At 39.9% G+C, this 22410-nt stretch overlaps 1 protein-coding gene across 1 annotated transcript in view; it reads left to right on the forward strand.

The window, feature by feature from the left end:
• Positions 1 to 16582, forward strand: part of LOC119018426 (plakophilin-3-like) — a 30322-nt gene extending 13740 nt beyond the window's left edge. The window contains exons 4-13 of the mRNA XM_037096080.1: positions 521 to 644; positions 835 to 1039; positions 1217 to 1376; positions 2572 to 2680; positions 5482 to 5646; positions 7811 to 7990; positions 8166 to 8319; positions 8470 to 8665; positions 9733 to 9820; positions 15261 to 16582. Coding sequence (XP_036951975.1) covers positions 521 to 644; positions 835 to 1039; positions 1217 to 1376; positions 2572 to 2680; positions 5482 to 5646; positions 7811 to 7990; positions 8166 to 8319; positions 8470 to 8665; positions 9733 to 9820; positions 15261 to 15302 — 1423 coding nt within the window. The 3' untranslated portion in view covers positions 15303 to 16582. The remainder of the gene's footprint in view (positions 1 to 520; positions 645 to 834; positions 1040 to 1216; positions 1377 to 2571; positions 2681 to 5481; positions 5647 to 7810; positions 7991 to 8165; positions 8320 to 8469; positions 8666 to 9732; positions 9821 to 15260) is intronic.
• Positions 16583 to 22410: the final 5828 nt, after the last annotated feature.

Here is a 22410-nt window from a genome sequence, read left to right on the forward strand (position 1 = left end):
GTCAAAGACATATGTATAATTTACTTTTATCTGTACTTTTGATATTTAAGTATTTATTATATTTCTTGACAGAAATGACTTTTGGTACTTGATTGCATTTAATATAAGATACTTTAAGGGCACACTCACACTAGGCAATCTGTACAGTGCCCATTCACATTTGACCCCAAAGTCGCACGGTTGGAAGAGGTGTGCTTCGACACATGGACATGTATGTACGAGAGGTAATCATGCTCTGGCCCGGTTGGGGCCAGAGTAATTCGAGAGCAAGCCAGCAGGAGGACTGGGGAGGTGGGACAATCATGCTTTCGCAGTGTGTGGAACAACTGGGCCAAGTGTGAGTGCACCCTTAGACTTTTACTCAAGTACTGTTTGTATGGGGTGGCAGCACAGCAGTTCAGTGGTTATTGGTTACTGTTGACCAGTGTCGTCTGGGATCAGCTCCATGGACAAGTGTGACAAATATTTTATGTTTTATAACAAAATAATTGTGTGCGTGTGTGTTTGTGTTTGTGTGTAGGATGCAGGGTCTGGACATGCCCACAGCTGTCAGATATCTCTCTGAGTCAGATGTTGCCTTGCAAGTTCTGGGAGCTGCATACATACAACACCAGTGTTATCACAGCGATGAAGCCAAAAACCAGGTGACAGCAGCCTGCTCTTGATTGTGTTTGGTTATATTTCCTGCATTTCCTGTTTGTAACTATCTATTTATATATTTTATTGTCCATTTGTTTTTCATCTAGTCTCCCATTCATTCATCACCAGCACATCCTGTGATGGTGTATGAATTTACAGGATATGATGTGTGTTCTTCCTGGTCCTCTCTCTCAGATTCGTGCCCTGCATGGCGTTCCAGCTCTGGTTAAGCTGTTTTCCAGTGACAACCAAGCAGTGCAGCGTTATGCCACTGGTGCCACGCGGAACCTCATCTATGAGAACTCTGACAACAAAGTGGCGCTGGTGGATGCCGGTGGAGTGATGCATCTTGTCAGCATCCTCAGCCAACCCGATGAGGAGCTTCGAAAGACCATCACAGGTTTCTGCTTTCAGATTGATTTGAACTCTGCTCATGAGCGCCACCATGCATCAATATTCCCCAGGCCATTATTCAATCACCTTATCCAGTTGGTCTTAATTATTTTCCTTTACTATATTACTGGTTTGAAGAAGTCTGTTAATCAGACAACAAAATAAAATCTTGTCATGGCTGCAGGTGTCCTGTGGAACTTGTCCTCCAGAGACCACCTGAAGGAGAAGCTGTCCAAAGAAGCTTTACCAGAGTTGACAGATAAAGTGTTGATTCCTCTGTGTGGCAGCCTTCCACTCAGCCCGCCTGAGAGAGATATCTTCCTCAACACAACTGGCTGCCTCAGGTGAGTCAACCCATCATGTACTTCCTAGCACTGGTTTTGATCACATTTTAATGTTCAGTGGGTTAAACAGTGTCATCATACCAAACGACTGAGTTCGTCACATTACTTGTTTACGAGCAAACACTCCATAATAGTCATTACTGTTGGAACATATAACTATTTAACACTTATTTTGTTAAAAAAAATACCACTTACAACAACTTCAGATATGTAGGAGAGGCTCTTTGAATATGTAGACCCCTGGTTTTTTCAGTTTACATAATATGAGCAGGGCCCTGCGATGAGCTGGCGACTTATCCAGGGAGCACTCTGCCCTCGCCCTGAGACAAGGCTGGGATTGGCTCCAGCAGCAACACCCCGCAACCCCATGGAAAGGGATAAGCGGTTCGGACAATGACATGACATGACATAATATGAGCATGGCAGGCTGAATTACACTTTGTGCAAGAAGTCAATAGACCTTTGTCACTGCAGCCATTTTGACATGATATGGCAGATAAACAGGTGTTACTATTCACAGAAACCAAGGTTCTGTTCTCTTTGGGTACAGAGCCTTGATTAACATGATTGGGAACATTTGTGTTTACCTAATAGTCCAGGTCACAATGTCTACTGGGAAAAATGTATATTGAAATAACTTTGCATCCTCGTACCATGTGGTATTATAAAATACAATACAGTAGGTATTTGCTTTTGACTTGTAGCCCACCTTGAATTTTCAGTTTGGGCCCTCCAAAGGAAAATGTTTGGGCAACCTTGCCTTAAACCAAAGTATCAGGCAAATATAACGTTTCATCAGAACCAAAATATCAGCCTGCTGGTGGCAAAAGAGGTAGTGTCAGGGATGACCGAAGTCTTAAGAATATTTTTCTCAGGACATGAGTGTTGCTATAGAATTTCATTGCAATCCATCCATTATTTGTTGACATAATTTAGTCAGGACCAAAGATGTGAAATGACCAGATGACATCATCATGTCAGTAGACCTGCTGCTCACATGGCTAAAAAGGATTATTAAAAAGTAACAACCACACTTTTTCCTAGCCAATGTCAAGTCACTGGGGGGATTTAGAGAGTTCCAGAAAGTTTATACTAAAATCACTCAGCCATCAAAGTTTCTAGACAGAGAGCTTTACTGCATTATGTTCTGACAAGTTAGTCCTGATGTAAATGTCTTAATCTATGTGTTTCATAGGAACTTGAGCTCAGTAAATGAGAGGACGAGACAGAAAATGAGAGATATGCCAGGCCTGGTGGACTCTCTGGTGTCCTACATTCAACAAGAGGAAAGGCCAGATGACAAGGTAACTCTGACCAGCACTGTAATGGCACTTTGACGCACTGTAAATGATTATTTGAAAATCATGATGGTCATTATGGCTACAGCACACCACGCTGGCAGTCTCTTGAAAATGTCAGTAGCTATGAGGGCTAACCACCAACGCTGGAAATTAAAAGACTACAAAGTCAGGATTACACAAAATGACAGACTCCAAAGCATCTTCTGACATTTAAAAACAAGCTATGTTAGAGAATGAGGCTTGGGCTTTTCTATACTTTTCTTAATGTCAACAAATCCCATGACTCAAGACCAAAACCAATAGTGTGTCGTCAGCACTTTCTGACCTCCCCACACTTTCTATGGGACTTAACCATGTTGATCACATTGCAATAACAGCTATCACCTTCTTAATTTCCCACAACTTTGATTTCACAGTCTACTTGATCCAAATACTAAATGTCTTGAATTAAAACCATTTAGTAGTTTTGCTTAAATTATTGTGATAGGAATAACAGTGGAGAATGTAACTCATGAAACTGACATGACACAATCAGCTAGACAGATAACTTGAGAATAAAACTGAATGATAATGTGTAGCTCCTATGTGAGTGGTCTGGATACCACTCTTTGTCATAAGAAAGAGAAAAAAGATAAAACGTTCAACGTTAAAACATCCAACGTTTAATGTTGAAGCTTATGGAGTCTGTTTATTTTGACAAACTCTGTGTCTGAACTCTAAGTCAGTGTCTATTTTCACCTGAATATGCAGTGGAATGCATGCACTGTACAGACTGACTCTCATAAGGGGAGGTAGCACCGCAGCACTGGACAGAATTGCGTAGAACGGTTATGAAAGGATTAGAATTTGATCTGCTATGTTTTAGCTGATACTAACCATTAAAATATGCCGGATTCACCCCCAGGACTGCTCCGTTGGATTAGTTCTGGACAGCTCTAGTCCTCTGCCGAAGATGTGAATCATCATCATCAAACTTTTCTTAAAGGCTCAGAAGCTGTCTAAATTAGCTGGTCAGTGTAGTTTTATTAACATGTTACTCAAATAGGGGGAAATAGTACGTTATTTGTGGATTATATTTCGTTGCAGATTAAAACACAATTAAAGCTCTAGTGAGTATTTAAAGTGGCTCAGTATATGTGGCACAGAATCAAGATAAACTAGGCTTTTCATGAGATTTATTGTAAATTAATGAATAATTATTTGGGTATAGCTAGCGGTTACACTGGTATTGTACTAATCGCTAAGGAACATCAGCTTCTGACCCAGTTCAATACTTAATCTCTCAATGCATACTTCCACTGGCTCATTATGATGTTGGGAAACTGTTCTCCTGACATTCTTCCTCACTCATTGTGGTTTGGCACACTTCAACAGGCATCAACTTGAGTTAGGAGCACTGTCAAGATACAACAGACCAAAATTACTTAACAGCCACTTGGATAAACCTTTAACCAAGAAAATGAATAATTGTGCTGCTTGTTTTAAACATCAACATGAACCCATTCTGCACCTGACTGAGGCCATATGGGGGGGTCCTCAGTTTTAAGACTGAAAATACATGGGGACAGTTCTGGAGGTGTTATATTTTATCTAAACTGTTCATCAAAATCTGATTCGGATCGCATGTTAGTAGTGAAAACAAAATCTGCTGTATGGCTGTAAGTTGAAGTGCTGAGTGAGGTGAATTTGCAGCAATGTTGCTTGTTGTTTTCAAGATTAACGCCATCCTCTGTAGTCTGCTGGCAGAACAACTTTTGGATCCTTTTAAATTCTTGATTCTCAGCACATAAACTAAATTAAAAAGAAAAAAGCTGTTATCAATATTATGTGGCAATTGTAACCTAGATAAGGGATCACATGTATTAGTTTGGGCTCTTCTAGGTAAGAATTCACTACAAATTGATGAATGATTGATATGATGCTTTTTAAGTACAAGTACCAGATCCACTCTTTCCTATAACTGGCCATTCTGACAAGACAAGGACAAGGATTTTTGAGTCTAATGCTTTTGGTCGCTGTCAAAGTATTATTCTCTTGTTACACTAGAAGCTGTTGGGCTCTTCATGTTTTGTTGTTTTAAAAATGGTTAAATGAGATGCTTTTTAATTATTGTGTTAGCTGCATAGCTTCTATGGATGAATGGCTTTGGTCCAGAGTGAAATATCTCAATAATTATCCTTTAACCACAGATTTATCTCACAATCTACCACATAGATTGGTTCAATTATTTTAACAGATGATCAATGTTCCACACTACTAAGTGGAAATTTAAACCCAGTTAGGAATATCTGTACTTAATTAATCTCCTTTTATGATTGTTGACCCTTAATATTTTCAAATGCTTAATTATTTGAGTTTAATAGCTCATTAGTTTATTTTGTGCATTTGTGTTTCTAGGGTCAGCTGAATTGAAGTCAAGACGTTAATTATCACCACCTAAGTTTCTATGCAACAGTAGAATTGTCACATCAGATTTTGCTTTCAGAGGTTATTTACTGATAACCTGAGCTATTTCCCGTGAGCAAATGACCAATAGTAAATTAGTCCTGATGCAAGGAGATTAAATTACAATGCCCCAATGTGTTGCTATTTTTTGTCAACATAAAAATGTCCCCATAATGTCGAGTTGTCTGAAGTGTACAAATCAATAGTGCAAGCAGAAAAGGAATGCTCTTAGTAACATGTTTAACATCAGATCATCCACTCAGGTAAATTAGCTATCGCTTTCACTACAGATTGTCCACTTCCACCCTCCTCTTGTCACACCTCTTGTCTCTTCTCTCTCTGACTTTCTTCATGTTTAGGGTTTGGAGAATTGCTTGTGTGTGATGAGGAATCTGTCCTACCAGCTATACACTGAGCTTCCTCCCTCAGTGCGACTACGTCTGGAAGGCCCAACGAGAGGCTCTGCCATCAAGGACAGTGAGGCCATCGGCTGCTTTACTCTGTATAGCAAAAAGGACACTGAGGTAAGATTCATCACCGGTTATTCAATCTTGTGCCCCAATACTCTGTGTCCTGCACATAGCTGAATTCCATCATATCCACACACTGTAAAAGCAGCATTACTCAGCTTTCCATGTTAATGTGTCACATGACTGTGTATTGTGAGAGAAGAGATCGCTAGAAGTGACAAACCCCCAGAGAGAGTGTTTTGTATTTTTATACTTTCAGCTTGTGGCCACAACTTTCCCATACTGTTTTCATTGTCTTGTGGTTTTATCAGCCTTGAATTAATCAGCAGCAGAGAACTGTTTTCAGTGAAAAAGGCCCACTACACACCTAGCACTGAAGAACAGATGGATAAAGTTCTAGACTGACTTGACAGTTGGCCAGAAACACCATGCTAATCAAAGGCTAACGTTGCCCTGTGTCTGTGAAATGTGTCAATAGGTGTCATGTTACTCTAACAACATAGGTGATAATAGTTCAGTGTTTACAGCTTGTTTTGAAGCTGGCCTGTAATAATCTAAATATTTGGTCTTAAAACACAAAATGTAGAGTTACTGGCAGTTAGTGTAACCATAGATTCTAATAGAAATTAGTAGGAAAGATTATATTGAGTGATATTAAAGCAGATTAGTCAAATACAGACAAATCTGAACTTCTGTGAATATTTACATTAGTTTCCCTGAGAGTGATTATAACATTCTCCCAAATGCATGTCTGCTGTTAGAGCTAGAGTTTGTAAAATCAGAAACTTGTTGGATATTATGTCAGCTCCCCTGACATAGCCACACCCATTATATCCCTTTACGTGACGTATTTTGCAGCAATGCTCTCATTCACTTGACATGTGCTTGTAGCTATTTCTGCTGCATAGCAAGAGGCCATGTGCTGGTGTCAACTACTTATTATCTGTGCTGTATGTCACAATCGCTTTGTTCACATCCTTTTTTAGCCGAACGAAATCTCTAGAGAACCCCCAATACGTTATGCATTCCATCTGAATAGTGCTTGGGCATAACATCCACATATACATCTTAGTAAATGCTTCAGAGGTCCCATATTGTATAAACTGCAATTTCCTTTTTTATTATAAAACAAGTCTGAGCGCTATAAATACTGTGAAGGTATCAAAAAGCTAAATGCACACAGCCCTTTTTCAGAAATTCTCTTTAAACGAGCCAACAAGACTTTTGTTAAGTTCCATCCATGTTCCAGCTATACTGTCTCGCCCTCAGATAGGCACTAAAACTACGTATTTAGTCACAGGGTAGATAGAAGTGGTTCAGCAATTGACGGTATGAGAAAAATAATGTGCTTTTTCACATTAAAGTATTTTAACACTTTCCAGTAAACACCCAAAATATAGTAAATGCATGATCCTGAAAATAAGCATAATATGGAAGCTTTAATTGTCAACAATAGATATTGAATATAATAGAGAATGAATCTATATCTGCTTTATGTTATGTTATAATGTAATTTAACTGCCTGTCTTGTATAAATGATATACAGTAGATTAATGATCAACTTTGGACCACAAAATTAATACACATGCATCTTGTCTCACATCTTGTGCTGTTTGTCAAATGCACCATCATCTTCAAATACATGGATTTTTTCAGCAGCACACTTTATGTGCATGTGTCATTTTTGTACCAGTCACCTATTTCTCCTCGAAAAGTCTAGCTTTACATCAAACCATTTGTATTGAGCAGGTCAGGCCTCACTAAGGTATCCCAGTGATAGTCATATAATAAGTGGATTAGCAGATAGAAACCTTAGAAGTGTCCACAGGTCCACAGGGAGGCTCAGTTTCCAACATGACAAACACAGTCAGCAGATCACATTTCTCATTTCAATAGCAATGGAGTGTAATGGAGAGTAAACATCAGGCCCACTGTTACATGTATGTCCTCATAGTCACCCTTAGAGTGAGGAGAAAGGGACCTGTTACACTATATATGACCTGGTTTTCCATTTCTTAGATTATTAGCCAGGTTACAGGGAGGGTGAGTCGGGAGGAGTTTTTCACCAGCAACATTTAAACCTTACCTTAAAAACCTTAGTAAAAGACACACAGACACACACTCCCCATAACATAACACTGATACCAGAAAAGTGATATAAACTACAAATACATAAATAAATTGAAATGTTCTCTCTCTTTGACTTTCTCTACGGCAGCGCAACCAGAATCTTTCCATACTGTCTGAGGTGTCACGACAGCCGAAGGGGGCTGAGTGGTTGTGGCATCCTAAGGTAGTGGCGCTATACAAGGTTGTTTTGCAAAACAGCGATTGCAACTCCACCAGTCGCGAGGCTGCCATAGGAGCCCTGCAAAATATCACTGCAGGAGATGCCAAGGTAAGATTTCACACACCGTAGAATAATGAACTATCTGTGTGTATTTATGTTCCAAAATGAGCTGTCTGACTTATTTTTTTGGTTGCTCTGGAATTGAATTCTGGAGCAAGAAAATCCTACAATAGCAAACAATTAACAGAACATAACTCATGTGATCTCTGTCCCTCTCTATCAGTGGGCATCAGTGCTGAGTGGGGTGGTGGTGGAGCAGGAGAGGTTGCTGCCCATCCTGCTGGATCTGTTAGACAGCAACAGTGAAATGGAACTGAGGCCTCTGACTGGCCTGCTGAGAAATCTGGCCAGACATTTTTCCAACAAAGACCAGATGGGTAAGATTCAGACCGGGACTGCTGTTGTTCCAGACTTCCTTGGGCAGGAAACTCTGAGTGTCATACTAAAAGGTGCAGCTTTCAAAGTTCAGAGCATCCACTGAAAAACAGTCCTGTAAGAGAACTATCCTTGCTCTTTGTCCTTTTTAGCTAAGAACATGGTTAGAGTCCTGGTGTCTAAGCTGCCCAACGATGGTCTTCAGAAAACACCATCCAGTGAGGTGGTGGTCAACATCTGTGGAGCCCTCAATCACCTGGTCACCTGCAGTTCCTTGGCAGCCCGTGACATCTTGTACTTCAATGGCCTGCCAAAACTGATGGCCATCAAGACATCCCATGACAACAGGTAGAACTGACTTGTACTGTAATCCTTAAATATCAGTTATGTATGGTGGAAAACAAAGCTGCTTAGTAATTATGTTCAATCAAAGGCCAAAGTTGGTCTATTGTTATTTTAGAAAACATGGTTTTACAATAAAATGTAAGTTGTTGGCCATTCATTCTACACAAATACACACAACATATCTACAAATATTCATATTAAAATAGAATAAGATAAAATGAAATTATTTGAGTCATTATGACTAGACGCCTAAGACTTTTCGGTACAGGGACAGTGGTGGCTGTCTTGAGGCACTTGGGAACAGGTTCTGTTGAGAGTTACATGTTAAAATGTTAGTAATTACATTAGTCATCTGACTGGCACATGTTTTTAGTACATGTACAATAGCTTGTACATAAATAATGTGATGTAGCCAGGTCTCTCTAAAAATGTGGGCACAGGAGTTTCTTATTTCCGGTTAGTGAGTTATTCATCTATTTTATTTTTGTGCAATTAGAAATGTGTTGGCTGGATAGTGGAGTAGCTTTAGGCTTATGGTCCAGTTCTGGGTAAGTTAGCTCTGATCCTCTTCCCTTCTTGGGGTGCTTACACTGCTTGGGAAGTTCTTTGGTTTGGCAGGGTGGTTATATGTCGTAAGCACTCAGTCCAATCCTTGCACTTCAGCTTCTATATTGATGGGGGTTTTGTCTATGGGTTCTGTCATAGATAATACATGCTTTTTTTCGTAAAAACAAAACAATAAATAGAAACAAAAATGCAGCTAAGTTTGCTATTGCCTGCCACGTATACATGCGCAGCCATCCCTGTGCTAAATCTATGAAAACTGTTTTATTGCAACAGTGCTTTTCATCACTGTCCTTGTTAATGGGTCATATTTTTTAGGTCCTCCTATCTTTCAGTTATGCCATGCCTGTGACTTCTTATTGACCTCTGTTTCCTGTTTATGACTGTACATATGTTTATCATTGGGTTTCTCCTCTCTGTTTATACTGTGGTATTTCCTCTTGTTAATCCTCCTTATTTTCTGTCTTTGTCTGTCTTTCTCTGTCTGTCTTTGTGTCTTGGTCTAGCGGGGGGAGTTTAAAAGCTGCCAGAGCAGCCTCAACTGTCCTCTGCAACATGTTCCAGTACAGCAAACTGCACAGAGACTACAAAATGGTGAGACCCACTACTGCTGATTCCAAGAGACATGCAAAATTCAAATATTGTATTTACAGTACATTGCAGCAAATACATAGCAAATCACCATGAACTGCCTAGAGATCCACATAGAAAAGCAATAACAAGCACTTGAAATCTTGGTTAAAGCCAAAAGACAAACACAAAAACAATTAGTGCTACTGTTAATTAATGAGTCATTTTTTTCTTTGATTCACTGATTACTCTATAAAATGTCAGGTAATAGTGCACTTGATCATTTGAGAATTCATAGACTAACTTTGACAGAATAACTCATGAAGTGATGACATTTGATTTCAAAAAGGTCAAAGGTAAACTTCACTGTGACACCAGAACCATTACCACACCACACCATTACCCAGCAACAAAGGGGAGACACTAATGTTGGGTGTCCCTTGAATCTATTCTGTTTGTAGAGATCTTCTGTGCTGCTGTTGAAGAAGTGCGTGAAGCATCCACATTTTACAATTTGTAGCTTCCTTGCAGCAACATCCATATTTAAAGCACTGTAGTCCACAATAAGCATCACTTTTGTTGATATTGAGTTTCAGGTGATTGTCATTGCAGCATGTAATCAAGCTCTCTGTCCTTCTTAACATTAGCTTTCATATGGAGGTGTAATCCAATAATATACTTTACTGTCTCCCTCAGTAAAACCATCTGGGTTTTAACATCATTGCATCTTAAAGCATTTATTCTTCAACATATATTAAAATGCTTATAAAATATATATTATATTGAGTTATTTATAAGTTGTATTAATTTATTTTAAAAAGACAATTATCATACATTAAAGAATAAAAAAACAATAAAACTGATATGACAACAGCAATGACTGTTATACTCTCTCTCCTTTTCGTTCTTCACCATCTTCTGAGGGAAATGTCTTTTAGCTTCAAAATGCTCCACCATGTTCACCAACTATCTAACTAAGTTGCTAACTTAGTCCGTCTGCTATTCATTAATAAACAGGTAGTGTGAGGTGGATAGTCTACGCTTTTTGGCAAAAGATAGCTGCCAGTCTGGAAACCTTGTTGATGTGAGAGCCAGAAAACTGATGCAAATAAAACTGATACACTAAACTTCTCCTGAGTGATGAGGGGAGCTACAGCTTTGGATGAAAATGATTGGGTCCTACCAAGGAACCCTAACAAGGAATTAATTCAAGTTGTCATCATGTTTCCTGACAAACCAGTATAGCTGAAGGTTGTGCTGTATTCTCTAAGCCTACCTACATATTCTGTTACACTCAGATATACATCACCATTACTGAGACTGAATTAGTGGAACTTATGTTTCTTATTAAGTAATTCAGATTGTAGTAAGGAGTAGTATTTAGATTTTTTTCCTCAAGTGGAATCAATACATTTTGGTGCCTCTGCAACACAGCATTTGCAACATGGTTACTTCTAGCAGCTTGGGTACTGTACTAAAACAATGGTAAAAAATCCAAATCCAACCTCAAAACCTTGACTGTAGTGCCACGAAAAGTCAAAGAAACTCAGACCCAGTTGTTTTTGTAAGTGGGCAGATTTTGTTGCTTACTGATGAAATGAATGACGAATGATCGAAAAAATTCTGTTTTTAAACTGTCTCAAATCCTGGTAAAACAGTTACCATCCTCCCATTTCTGATCCCAAAAAGTTGCTTGCTGGCCTTGTGGTGGAAATTTCCACATAAAGGCACCAAAGCTAATTTAATCATTACTCATGTTGACATAATCAATATGGAGTTATTAGTTGGAAGAATGCACAGGGTACTATCTCTATATGACAAACTATGGGAGATGAAATCAAGAAATTGCAGTAATTCTTTTGTGGTATTAAATTGTTAATATCGGTATATTGTAATTGTTGCGTGGAGATCTTTGGCATTTGGTGGGGATGCCTGGTTGGTGGTTTTGCTGTATATCACATGAATAAAAATGTTTCAATGAAAGGTAAATCACCAAAAACATCTTGGTGGTAAGGAGAAACATATCAAGCATAGTGGTTCTGCAGTTATTCCAGTTGTTCCACCATTAGTCGGGAATAGCAAACAGTGAAAACAATGCCTCTTCCTGTTTCAGGCTGTGACGCATTTCCTTTGTGTCATTATTCCACCTTTGTTTTTATGGGAAAAAATTCAGCCTAGTAGCAGACCAAGTAAAGCGAGGTTTATAGAACAAAGCTAGTCTTGGATGGTGTTTTTTTTTTCTTTTTTTTTTTCGCCAGCCATAACACTGTGCAATTGGTACTCCACAATGATAAGTTAAAACACAAAGGTTGTCTATTGCGTGTGTATAATGATTTTTTTATTATATTGACTTAAGTACAAATATTGTAATTCAAGCATATTTGCCTTGGATGATGGTTGTTGTGTAAAATGGCTATTACAATATTACTGAGTGAAAACTCTAATCACTCCCCCCAGATTTACTATTATCTTATTGTGCAGTGGGACAATACAGTTTGCAGTACTTAATGGCCTTTAAAAACTGTGATAAGCAGGCCTACATTTAAGAGATAGAACCTAAACATAGCACTGTTATATGGTATTTTTCATGGCTACAAGTGTTTATGAAGACATGAGCCTAAAGTTAAAATGGAGAGCAGAATGTGGGTGTGGGTGTGGATAATCTGCACCAGATGATTTTGTAGTTTGCAGCTGCACATAATGGGGGGGGGGGGGGTCACCCACATGACCTCCACTCCTCTCTTCCTATTGGTTCTCTTTTCCCTCCTTCACTCTGTTCTAAAAGCCTGCATCTTGTTAGCCTCTGGTCATGCCTTATCTTGGAAGCCTGCAAATGCAAATATTTTCTCTAGCTGATAGCAATTAGAACTGTAGAGTAACTAAAGTTCTTCTCTGAGTTTGGATTGGGCCAATATCTGTCATGGCACACATATGGAACTCAGTGGTGATGCAGTTTTTTACTCTTAATATTCTGTGATGACAGTAATGGAGTCAGGGCTACTTGAAAGTGAGATGTTTCTTTATTGGGTTCCTAATATAAGCTACACATTTGACAGAGATGCAGCAGTTTTGTTTTTTTTCATTCACAATATTTGAGATTATATAAACTGATTTTTTTCAACAAGCTGTCAACAGAACTTAGAGGTTAGTAGGACATATGATCATGTACACATCCAGAAGATACATAATCGTTCATTTTTTGTGTGCACCTGATGAATATAAGTTCAATACAAACTTTTTTAGCCATGTTTTGATGTCCACCAAATTCTGAGAAACACATCCTGCTAAATAAAGTTACAGTTAAACAGCAGTTAGATCGTAACAGACTCATACATACAAGTCAAACAGAATATGTGAGCAGACTATAATTACAAGGGGGATCTAATACGATTGTTCAGATTGTTAGGAAGGAGAACTTTGAGATTTCGGTGTGAGATCTTTATTTGACCAGCGTTTGATATTTACCAAGAGATAGCACTTTGCAGTTAACAAGTACATGTAAACAAGTACACGTGATCAGAACTTGGGCAATATCTTATTTATTTTCAGTGGGTCTTTAAGTTTCTGTTTTGCTGAGCACAGCTGTAGATGATCTCGCAGTAGATGAGAGCTGTGGAGCTGTGAGAGTGAACTCAAACAGAAAGGTTGTATTCAGACAAGTCAGGTGTTGTAACAATGAGTGCAGGGTCGTGTGGGAGGACACAACTGGGAAGAGTTGTTCTTCCAGAGAAGGTGCTTGCAACTCAAAAATTTGACAACATGTTAACCTGCAACTACGACAACAAGTTGGTTTGTCCAAGTTTATGAAGTTGATAAAGATCTAAAGTGAGTAGCTTACAGGATTACAGCAGTCCGGGCATGAACAGGAGAAGTAGCTCCTTTTATAGAGGGATGTTTTACCAATCTGCTGTGGAATGCCACACTGATTATGTTAGATAGAATGCTCTTAATCTAGTAACTGCTGTAGGGGTTTGTTTGACGTGGAAGTAACAAGAATAAATAAGACAATGATAAAATTGCAATCACACAAGTAGAGAGATGTAACAATCCCAAATTCCTTGATTTTTTTTGTAACTCCTTCTCTACAATATCTTGTTAAGATCCCTGCTTAATCTACTGAATGCTCTACTTGTGTCTATCATAGCCCTTATCTGGCCTTGCAGTGTTTTAGTTTCTTAGTGGCTGCTCTCAGCTGGAATGCAGAGAATCTGGCTGCGATATTGTGGGTTTGTCTCTTTTGTGCCTTCTGGGATGAATAAAAGAAGAGTTTGGTTCGGTGGACTTGGCAGTTCCCGAACACTGTTATGTTCCTTCTGTTTATTGTCTCCTACCCTCCACACACACACAGACACACACAAGCCACAGCGAAAGTGAACCTGACACAGCAAACAAAAGTGATGTGTTTATCTGACTGCTGGGTGGCCATGGTGAAGTTATTACATTTCATAGATAACCCGCTGTGATCTCCTCAGCCCGATCTCATGCAGTTCACACAACACTCTGTCAACTGGCTGTCTTCACCAGTCACAGTACAAACAAACCGCTCCGAAACAAAATATCTGGAAATATTTCCTCTGCACTTTATCAGCCTCTTTTACTGCGGCAGACAACTCATCAGTTTAATAAACACTCTGTAGTACATACAGAGCACCAAAACAGCTAACAGCAAGTAAACAAACAGCCGGTTAACACGGGAGCATTTCGCAGCTATAGAGCCAGATATTTCCCTCTGCTGTTGGTGGAGACAAACCCAGAGTTGAGACAAGAGCGAATATTGGACTTACATTTGTCAGCTAATGCTAATGTCGCTCCTTATCTCTTGAATATGTGTCTAATAGGCAACTGGTTGCTAAAATGTTTGTTGAAACAACTTTATGAGGTAATGATGTCAGTGGTAAGACTGTCAGTGTGATGGTTTCACTGTTCAGTCTTCAGATTGTTCCACTGCTCCCAAATAGTAACACATAGTCTGCTGGTTTAATGATATAATATGTAAGAATACTCATTAAAATGTATCAGTGCAACTAGACCTTTGATATATATTTTGTTGAGCTGTTTACTTGAATCCTTCTAAATGTTCCTAATGATGTTCAAACCAAGAGAAATCAATTGGTTTACTGAAAGAACGGTGCTTTTCATTCATAACATCATAATCATCCATAATGTGGATAAAAACTTTAAAACATCACAATGAACATTTGTGCCTGACTCACATCAGATAGACTTTCATCAGCAATGGTGGTTTAATGTTATGTGCATCACTAGTTTTTAACAGACTGCAGCTGATAAAAACGTGCAAAGTGGATACAAGAAAGTAAATCAAACTGGGAAGTTAGTAAGGTACAATCTTGACGAGCTGCAGACAGAATGTTTAGCCCAAACACCGCATATTTTTTGGGGGAAGCATGTTTATTTTGACATTGTTTGTCAGTATTTGCATTTTTTTTTTTTTTATGTTTTTCAGAAAGGGTTTACCAGACGCGACTTCACAGATATCACCATCTAAACTGCAGCACGTGATGTGATTCAGGATCAGGGTTGCTGTGAGGAGAAGAAGACGAACAGCAGAAGGATTTAATGAGCAGATTAACTGTGGACCTACAGGGGGGAAGTGGACTGGGGCCAATGGCGAAGACAGACTTAAAGTTGTGCCCTCTTTCAGGTGGTTGTGTTTAACTTGGCTTAGTTTAAAGCAGAAAGGCTGTAACAACCTGCGCTCAATGGTGCTCACATACTGAGGACTTCGCCCCCCAAACTACCATGTGCTCTGTGTGTGTATTGCGTCTGACTGTGTTATTTGACACTAACAAAGATTATTTTGGACTGATGTTGCAAATATCTAATACATGATGCCTTCCCTAGATACACAACTAGATTGCGACCCAAAGTATGTGAGTCAGTCAAAATGTGTAGGCCGTCAGCCCCTGTCCATTTTTTTTTTACAAGTAAAAAAAGCTTTTTTTAAAAAAACAACAGCAAAAATGGACTGCCCCTCAGAATGTAGTTATCACTGTTGTCCTTCCCAACTATATAGTATGTGATTTAAAAAACAAACAAAAGAAAGTGGCATCAACAAATAATCATGCTTTGTAGGAAAGATGTGTATAAATAGAAATAATGTAGAAAAAACAAGGCTGTATATTCTCTTCCATCAGATGGAAGGTGCTCCAGATAATCAGAGCTACCAGAGCTTCATGAGGAGCATCACAAGTCCAGTCAGAGCTCTGAGGAAGCACCAGGTACCTAACAGCCCAAAAATGATATGTATGAATACTTCTGTCTGTAGTATGAACTCTTTTAACCGAAGACAATTGTTGCTGTTTTGTTTTTGTCTTTCAAGCAGTTTTTGTGTGTAGTATTAAAACTAAAAGATATTCTAGTAACATAACTTGTATGTGGTCAGTTATGATTCCAGTCCTGATTTTTTTTTTTATCCCAGTGCTGCCCTGACTTTGGTGATGATCAGATGCATGTCTGTGTTTAGTGCTAATCTTAGCATATGAAAATGTTAAACTAAGATGATGAACATGGTAAACATGGTAAACTTTATCTGCTAAATTTGAGCATGCAGCTCAAAGCACCACTGTAACCAGGCACAGCCTCACAAAGTAGCATGTGTGGTTGTTTTTAGTGTTGAGTGTTACAGTGTTAAGATGCAAATTATTTTGTGTTTTTCTTTCAGATGTTGATCATGAATGACAAGAAACAGGTCTATGAGTAGGGAGCTGTTTGTAGCAGCTCCAAATTTAATATAGGTTTTGATATAAACAATTTGTATTCACTTTATTCGTATTGCATTTGTTTATCTGTCTATTTTTTATATGTAGCTGTCCTGGGAATGGAAATGGCTATCATGCACAGAAATTTTAACATTTAATCTTCACTTTGATAAAAGAAGGAAACTGAGGAAACGGCATGAGAGGCCTCCATGCCAGTCTTAAGAAGAGAGCATCAACTACAAAAACATACTTCACCAAAACGTCAATTACTGTCTAAACACCCTTTCACCATTTGAACCGAGTCAAGAGCTGTTCTAAATGTGTCAAATGAAAAATAAAAGCAAAAAAACAAAAACAAACTTGGATTCAGAAGTATGAAACTGTGCACAGAATATAACACAAATCAACCAAAAAAGTGCAGTTGACCTGTCTTCACAAAATATTATCTGGTGCTCAATTAAACCTTGAGCATTAAAATGCACTGTATGTTCAGCAGAATAGGATCAAAGAGTGGTGAAAGTAGTATGTTATTTGAGAGAAAAATCAGATACTCCTACTCTGTACTATATAATAATCTGCTCAAAAATAAAAAAAAAAATATTAAAATGCTTAAAAGCTGAAGCTTTATAATGTCTCAACAGTGCAGTAGGACAAACGGTGAGGGTGAAAAGAGTTAAAGCACAGATGACAGAGGGGCTACCACGGTGAAGGACTTATAATAAGCGAGGGGATTTCTCAGGAAGGATGTGCGGGGGAGAGCACTGCAACCTCCAGACCTGGAGCTTATCTGATAGAGGATGGAGGAAGGGAGGGCCTGACTGGGGAATGAATGGCCTCTGGATCAGCACTGGGAGAAACTGGAGCGAGGGTCTTTGACACAAAGACCAGCCACCCTTGAATAAGAAAATGAGTTATATAAGGCAGAAAGATCTCCATGTGTAGTTAATTTCATCAAATTGTACATCCATTCTCTTGCACTCAGTTTACAGTTCATCAAGCGTATTGAGTTGCACACAGAAGATGTGGACAGAAAGAACAGCATCATTATTTATGGACTTTGCAGTAGTTTCAAATGTGTCTTTTCTTCCCCTCATGAATTGTTACCTGTGTGTCCATTTTTGTAGTCCACACATGCCAGCTCGTTTACTGGTCACATGATGTTGTTACTCTCACCACCACATCATCGCCACCCACAGAGAGTGTTGTGTTACAGCTTATTCTGCCCCCACCAATTGAATTAATGCTGCTTTAAACTGAGTGTGCATGGAGGTACGAAGATTATAATAATCATGGTAAACATTAGAATTGTTAATAATTATCCGACAGCAACTTTTTTAATGGGACTAGGACATTTTTTCCCACAGAAGCTGGACAAAGCGTTTTGATGTACTTGATTTGAGCCTTTCTCTTTTCTGCCTCCTCATACTTCTGACCCCCTACACTCCAGTCAAACACTGAACTTTTTTTATTACGCCACATCTATCTGAGAGCTGAAGTTCTAAGTGTAGGTGTCAGATAAACGTAGTGTTTTATACAAAATGTCTGACCTTTCTCTCAGGTCATTTACTGTAAGTGGCAGTTTGACGTGAACGTCATTCTTCTTTTTGTTTAAAACCATATACACAAGCAGTAACCGATCAGCAGTCTGTTTTGCAGGGATACAATCAGCAGCAGGCTGGCTGTGATACTAAGATATATGGTAAATGTCAGGTACAGATTGTGGAGTAAGCCACTCTCCCCTCATGGAGCTTCAAAGCTTCATCCACTGTAATCACAGGGGTCACAGATGAGCCAGTGGATTTGTCTCTTCCCTCCAATCTAACAAACCTCAGCCTGAGCATTCCTGACCTCGGTCACAGAGTTTTGGAGGGTGGATGAGATGGATGCTGCTCAGATGGATCTTCCCTGCCCTCTTGTGGCAGTGCTACTGACCAGTCCAGGATATTTCAAAATGCCGTCTCTGAGGTTCTTGATGTTGAGCTGTTTCACTCAGCGTAAATATCCAAGAGCAACCAAGAAAGTTTTGGATAATTGGTTCTGTTGGACAGTGTGTAACAATATTTATATTTTTATTAACTTTGAAATTACTTTCAAAGTAGTTACACAACTGCTCAAAAGTTATAAACTTTAATAAGTAACTACTATAACTAAACTATTAATATGGCAAATTACTATTTTTGATTGGATATGGTTAAGTTTTAATGGAATATGTAGAGGCTAAGCCAATGCTTTAAGCCACTGAGGCTTTTCAACAGGAAATATTCTTGACGCGCTTACGTTTCCACGACTGATGAATAAAAGTCCACTTGCTTTTCTTTTGCGATGCACAAAATCCATTTATTTCGTATCTTAAACTTGAAGATCACACTTCTAATCAAGCAAAACATGCATCGAGCACAATAGCTGAATAGCGGTCAAAAACTGTTTTTCCTCTTCCGATTGGAAACACCTGCCTAGACACAAAGGTTCCTAGGTTATATAGGCAAAACCGCCAATTAACATCAGACTCACTACAAAACAGTCGACATCACCATAATCTGCTCTTACACACCGGCCCCTAATTGTCATGGCCGCCAGACATGACAATTCAATACAAAACAATAAGAGCAAGATAAATGTATGAAAATGCAGATTCAGTGACACAATTTTACACTTCTTGTACCAGGCAAAGTTTAGTCACAGGTCTCTCAATAACATTGTTTTTAGTCTGTAGCTTCACAGAACGCACCATGCCTTTTGCATCGGGGAAAATCTCCAACACCTTGCCAAGAAGCCAGGAACCACGGGGAGCTGATGAATCCATGATGACAACTACATCCCCAACAGCCAAACTCTGTTTTCTTTGATTCCACTTCTGTCTTTCTTGCAATAGTGGCAGGTATTCCCGAATCCATCGCTTCCAAAACAAGTCTGAAATGTACTGAACTTGTCTCCAGCGACGCTTCACGTACATGTCAGATGGTTTGAAAAGTCCAGGTGGTAAGGCTGGCTTTCCTTTTAAGAGAAGGAGATGGTTGGGAGTGAGTGCTTCCAAATCATTTGGGTCATCAGACAGCTTAGTAATTGGACGGTCATTAAGAATAGCTTCTACCTCACACATGACAGTGTGGAGTCCATCGTCATCAAGTGTCTGCTGGTGCAAAACTGAGTTCAGAACACGCCTCACTATGCGTATTATACGCTCCCAAACTCCACCATGATGGGACCCAGCTGGAGGATTGAAGCTCCATTCAACTCCAGCCGAAATTAAAGCTCCTTGAATTCGCTCATGATTCAGCTCACCCACAGCTTCACGTAGTTCTCGCTTAGCTCCAATGAAATTTGTTCCGTTATCTGACCTGAGACTGACCACTTGACCTCTCCTGCTGATAAACCGCCGTATAGCATTTATGCAAGCATCTGTTTCCAGTGAATGTGCTACTTCCAGATGAACTGCTCGGCTGGCCATGCAGGTAAATAACACTCCATAACGTTTGCAAGTTGCTCTGCCTCTTTTTATCTCCACAGGCCCAAAATAATCCACTCCAACATTTGTGAATGGGGGCAAATCGGGAACAATTCTCTCCTTAGGTAGATCTGCCATCTTTTGTTCCATGGCCCTGCCATTAAGGCGTCGGCAATAGCTGCACTGAGAAATGATCTTCCTCACAGCCCCATTAGCATTAGTTATCCAATATTTCCTCCGGAGTGTAGATAGTATATGATTTCGCCCACTGTGTCCCAGCCGTTGGTGGATATTCCTGAGAATAAGTCTGGAGATATGCTGCTCCTTGGAAAGGATAAGGGGATGTTTTTCCTCTGACGGCATTGCTCCTTTGCTTAATCTCCCACCTACTCTTAAGAGTCCGTTTTCCAAGATAGGATCAAGCTTGTAAATACAACTTTGTTTGCTTACTATACCCTTCTCAGACAACAGTGAGGAAATTTCAGTTGCAAACCTTTGCTGCTGACAGTAGCCAATGATAGCCAGTTCAGCTTTTTCCAAATCCTTTGGTGTCAAAGAACTGCTCCTCAGTTTTACAGTGGCCTTTTCTCCTCCCACTGGACCAGTTCGTGGTCTAGAGGCCTTTCTCTGATGACAGCGCTCCCTCAGATAATTTTTTAGTCTCAGAAACCACGCCACTGACACCATAAGCTTTCTCCAGTCTGAAAAGTAACTGATGAGGTAATCAGTGGCATTCAGTGACTCATGAACAGTGGCATTCACACAGGCCTCCTTCCTGACCTCTGGATCATCCGACTCTACCTTGACATCGTAATTACTTACTGGCCAATCTGCCTCAGACTTCCTGAGAAAACTGGGTCCCTCAAGCCAGCTTTGATTTTTCAGAAAATCGGATACTTTCATCCCCCTGGATGCAGCGTCAGCAGGATTATCTTTGGATCCAATGTGCCTCCATTGAGAGGGGTTAGAGATTTCTCTTATGGCTGAGATCCTGTTTGCAACGAATGTGTGAAACCGCTTGTCTTCATTACTGATATATCTCAAAACTGACGTACTATCCGTCCAAAACACAGACTTATCCAACTGAATTTGAAGCTCTGCCCTTAGCATAGCATCCACTCTGGCAGCTAGGACGGCAGCAGTCAATTCCAATCTTGGAATTGTTACAGCCTTTAAGGGTGTGACTCTGGCTTTGCCCAAAAGAAATGCAACATGAACATTACCTCTGGAGTTCCTCAATCTAATGTAACTTACTGTCCCATAGCCATCTTTGCTGGCATCTGCAAAGTGATGCAGTTGGCTGCCTAGGGGTTCACCAAAGCCTATCGGTTTTAAACAGCGTTCAGCCTTAAATGATGAGAGCAGCTTCACCTCCTGCAACCACATTTCCCACCGCTGCAAGATGTCTGTTGGTATGGTCTCATCCCAGCCACTTTTTCTCCTGCAGAGCTCTTGTTGCAACATCTTAGCAGACAGCGTTACTGGTGCCAGAAATCCCAGAGGATCATACACCGAGCTGGTTATAGACAACATCCCCCGTCGAGTTAAAGATTGCTGTTTCACTTCCATCTTGAACTTGAATGAGTCTGACTCGACGCACCAGAGCAGACCTAAAGCTCTCTCGATGGGAAGTTTGTCTCTATCCAGATCAAGCTCTTTTATGTCCTTTGCCCACTGATCCTCAGCAATGGTCTGCAGTACTGAACGACTGTTGCTCACCCATTTCTCTAAAACAAATCCACCTCTCTTACAGAGCGCGCTGAGCTCTTGGACTCGTTGCATTGCTGCCTCTTCTGAGCTCAGACTCAGCAAACAGTCGTCCACATAAAAGTTCTGTTTAACAGCTCGAACAGTTTCTGCAGAAAAGTCAGCGCTATTGTCATCAGCAGTTTTCCTTAACGCGTAACTAGCGCAGCTAGGTGAGGACACTGCCCCAAACATGTGCACTGCCATTCTGTATTCTGCTAGTTCTTTGCTGAGGTCTCCATCCGGCCACCAGAGAAAGCGCAGAAAGTCTCGGTCTTGTTCTGCAACCTTCACCTGATAAAACATGGCCTGGATATCACCCATACACGCCACAGGCTCCTGCCTGAAACGAGTGAGGACTCCAAGCAGTGAACTGGTAAGATTTGGCCCTTGCAACAGTTCATTATTCAATGACGTGCCTTGATATGTTGCTCCACCATCGAACACCACTCGAAGGGAGCCTTTTCTGGGATGATAGACACCGTGGTGAGGTATATACCACACCTTTCCTGGTCTGCCTTGTGACTGTTCCAGAGGAACCTTTTCTGCATATCCTTTTTCGATGACATCATTTAGAGAATTTGAATACTCCTTGTGAAACTCCGGGTTGCTCATAAACCTTTTCTTCAATCCAAGTATCCTTTGCTTTGCCACTTTGAAGCTGTTGGGCAGGTGAACATCAGGCCTCTTAAAGGGCAACTTAA

The sequence above is a fragment of the Acanthopagrus latus genome, chromosome 4 (assembly GCF_904848185.1).
Source record: "Acanthopagrus latus isolate v.2019 chromosome 4, fAcaLat1.1, whole genome shotgun sequence".
In the NCBI taxonomy this organism is placed as follows: Eukaryota; Metazoa; Chordata; class Actinopteri; order Spariformes; family Sparidae; genus Acanthopagrus; species Acanthopagrus latus.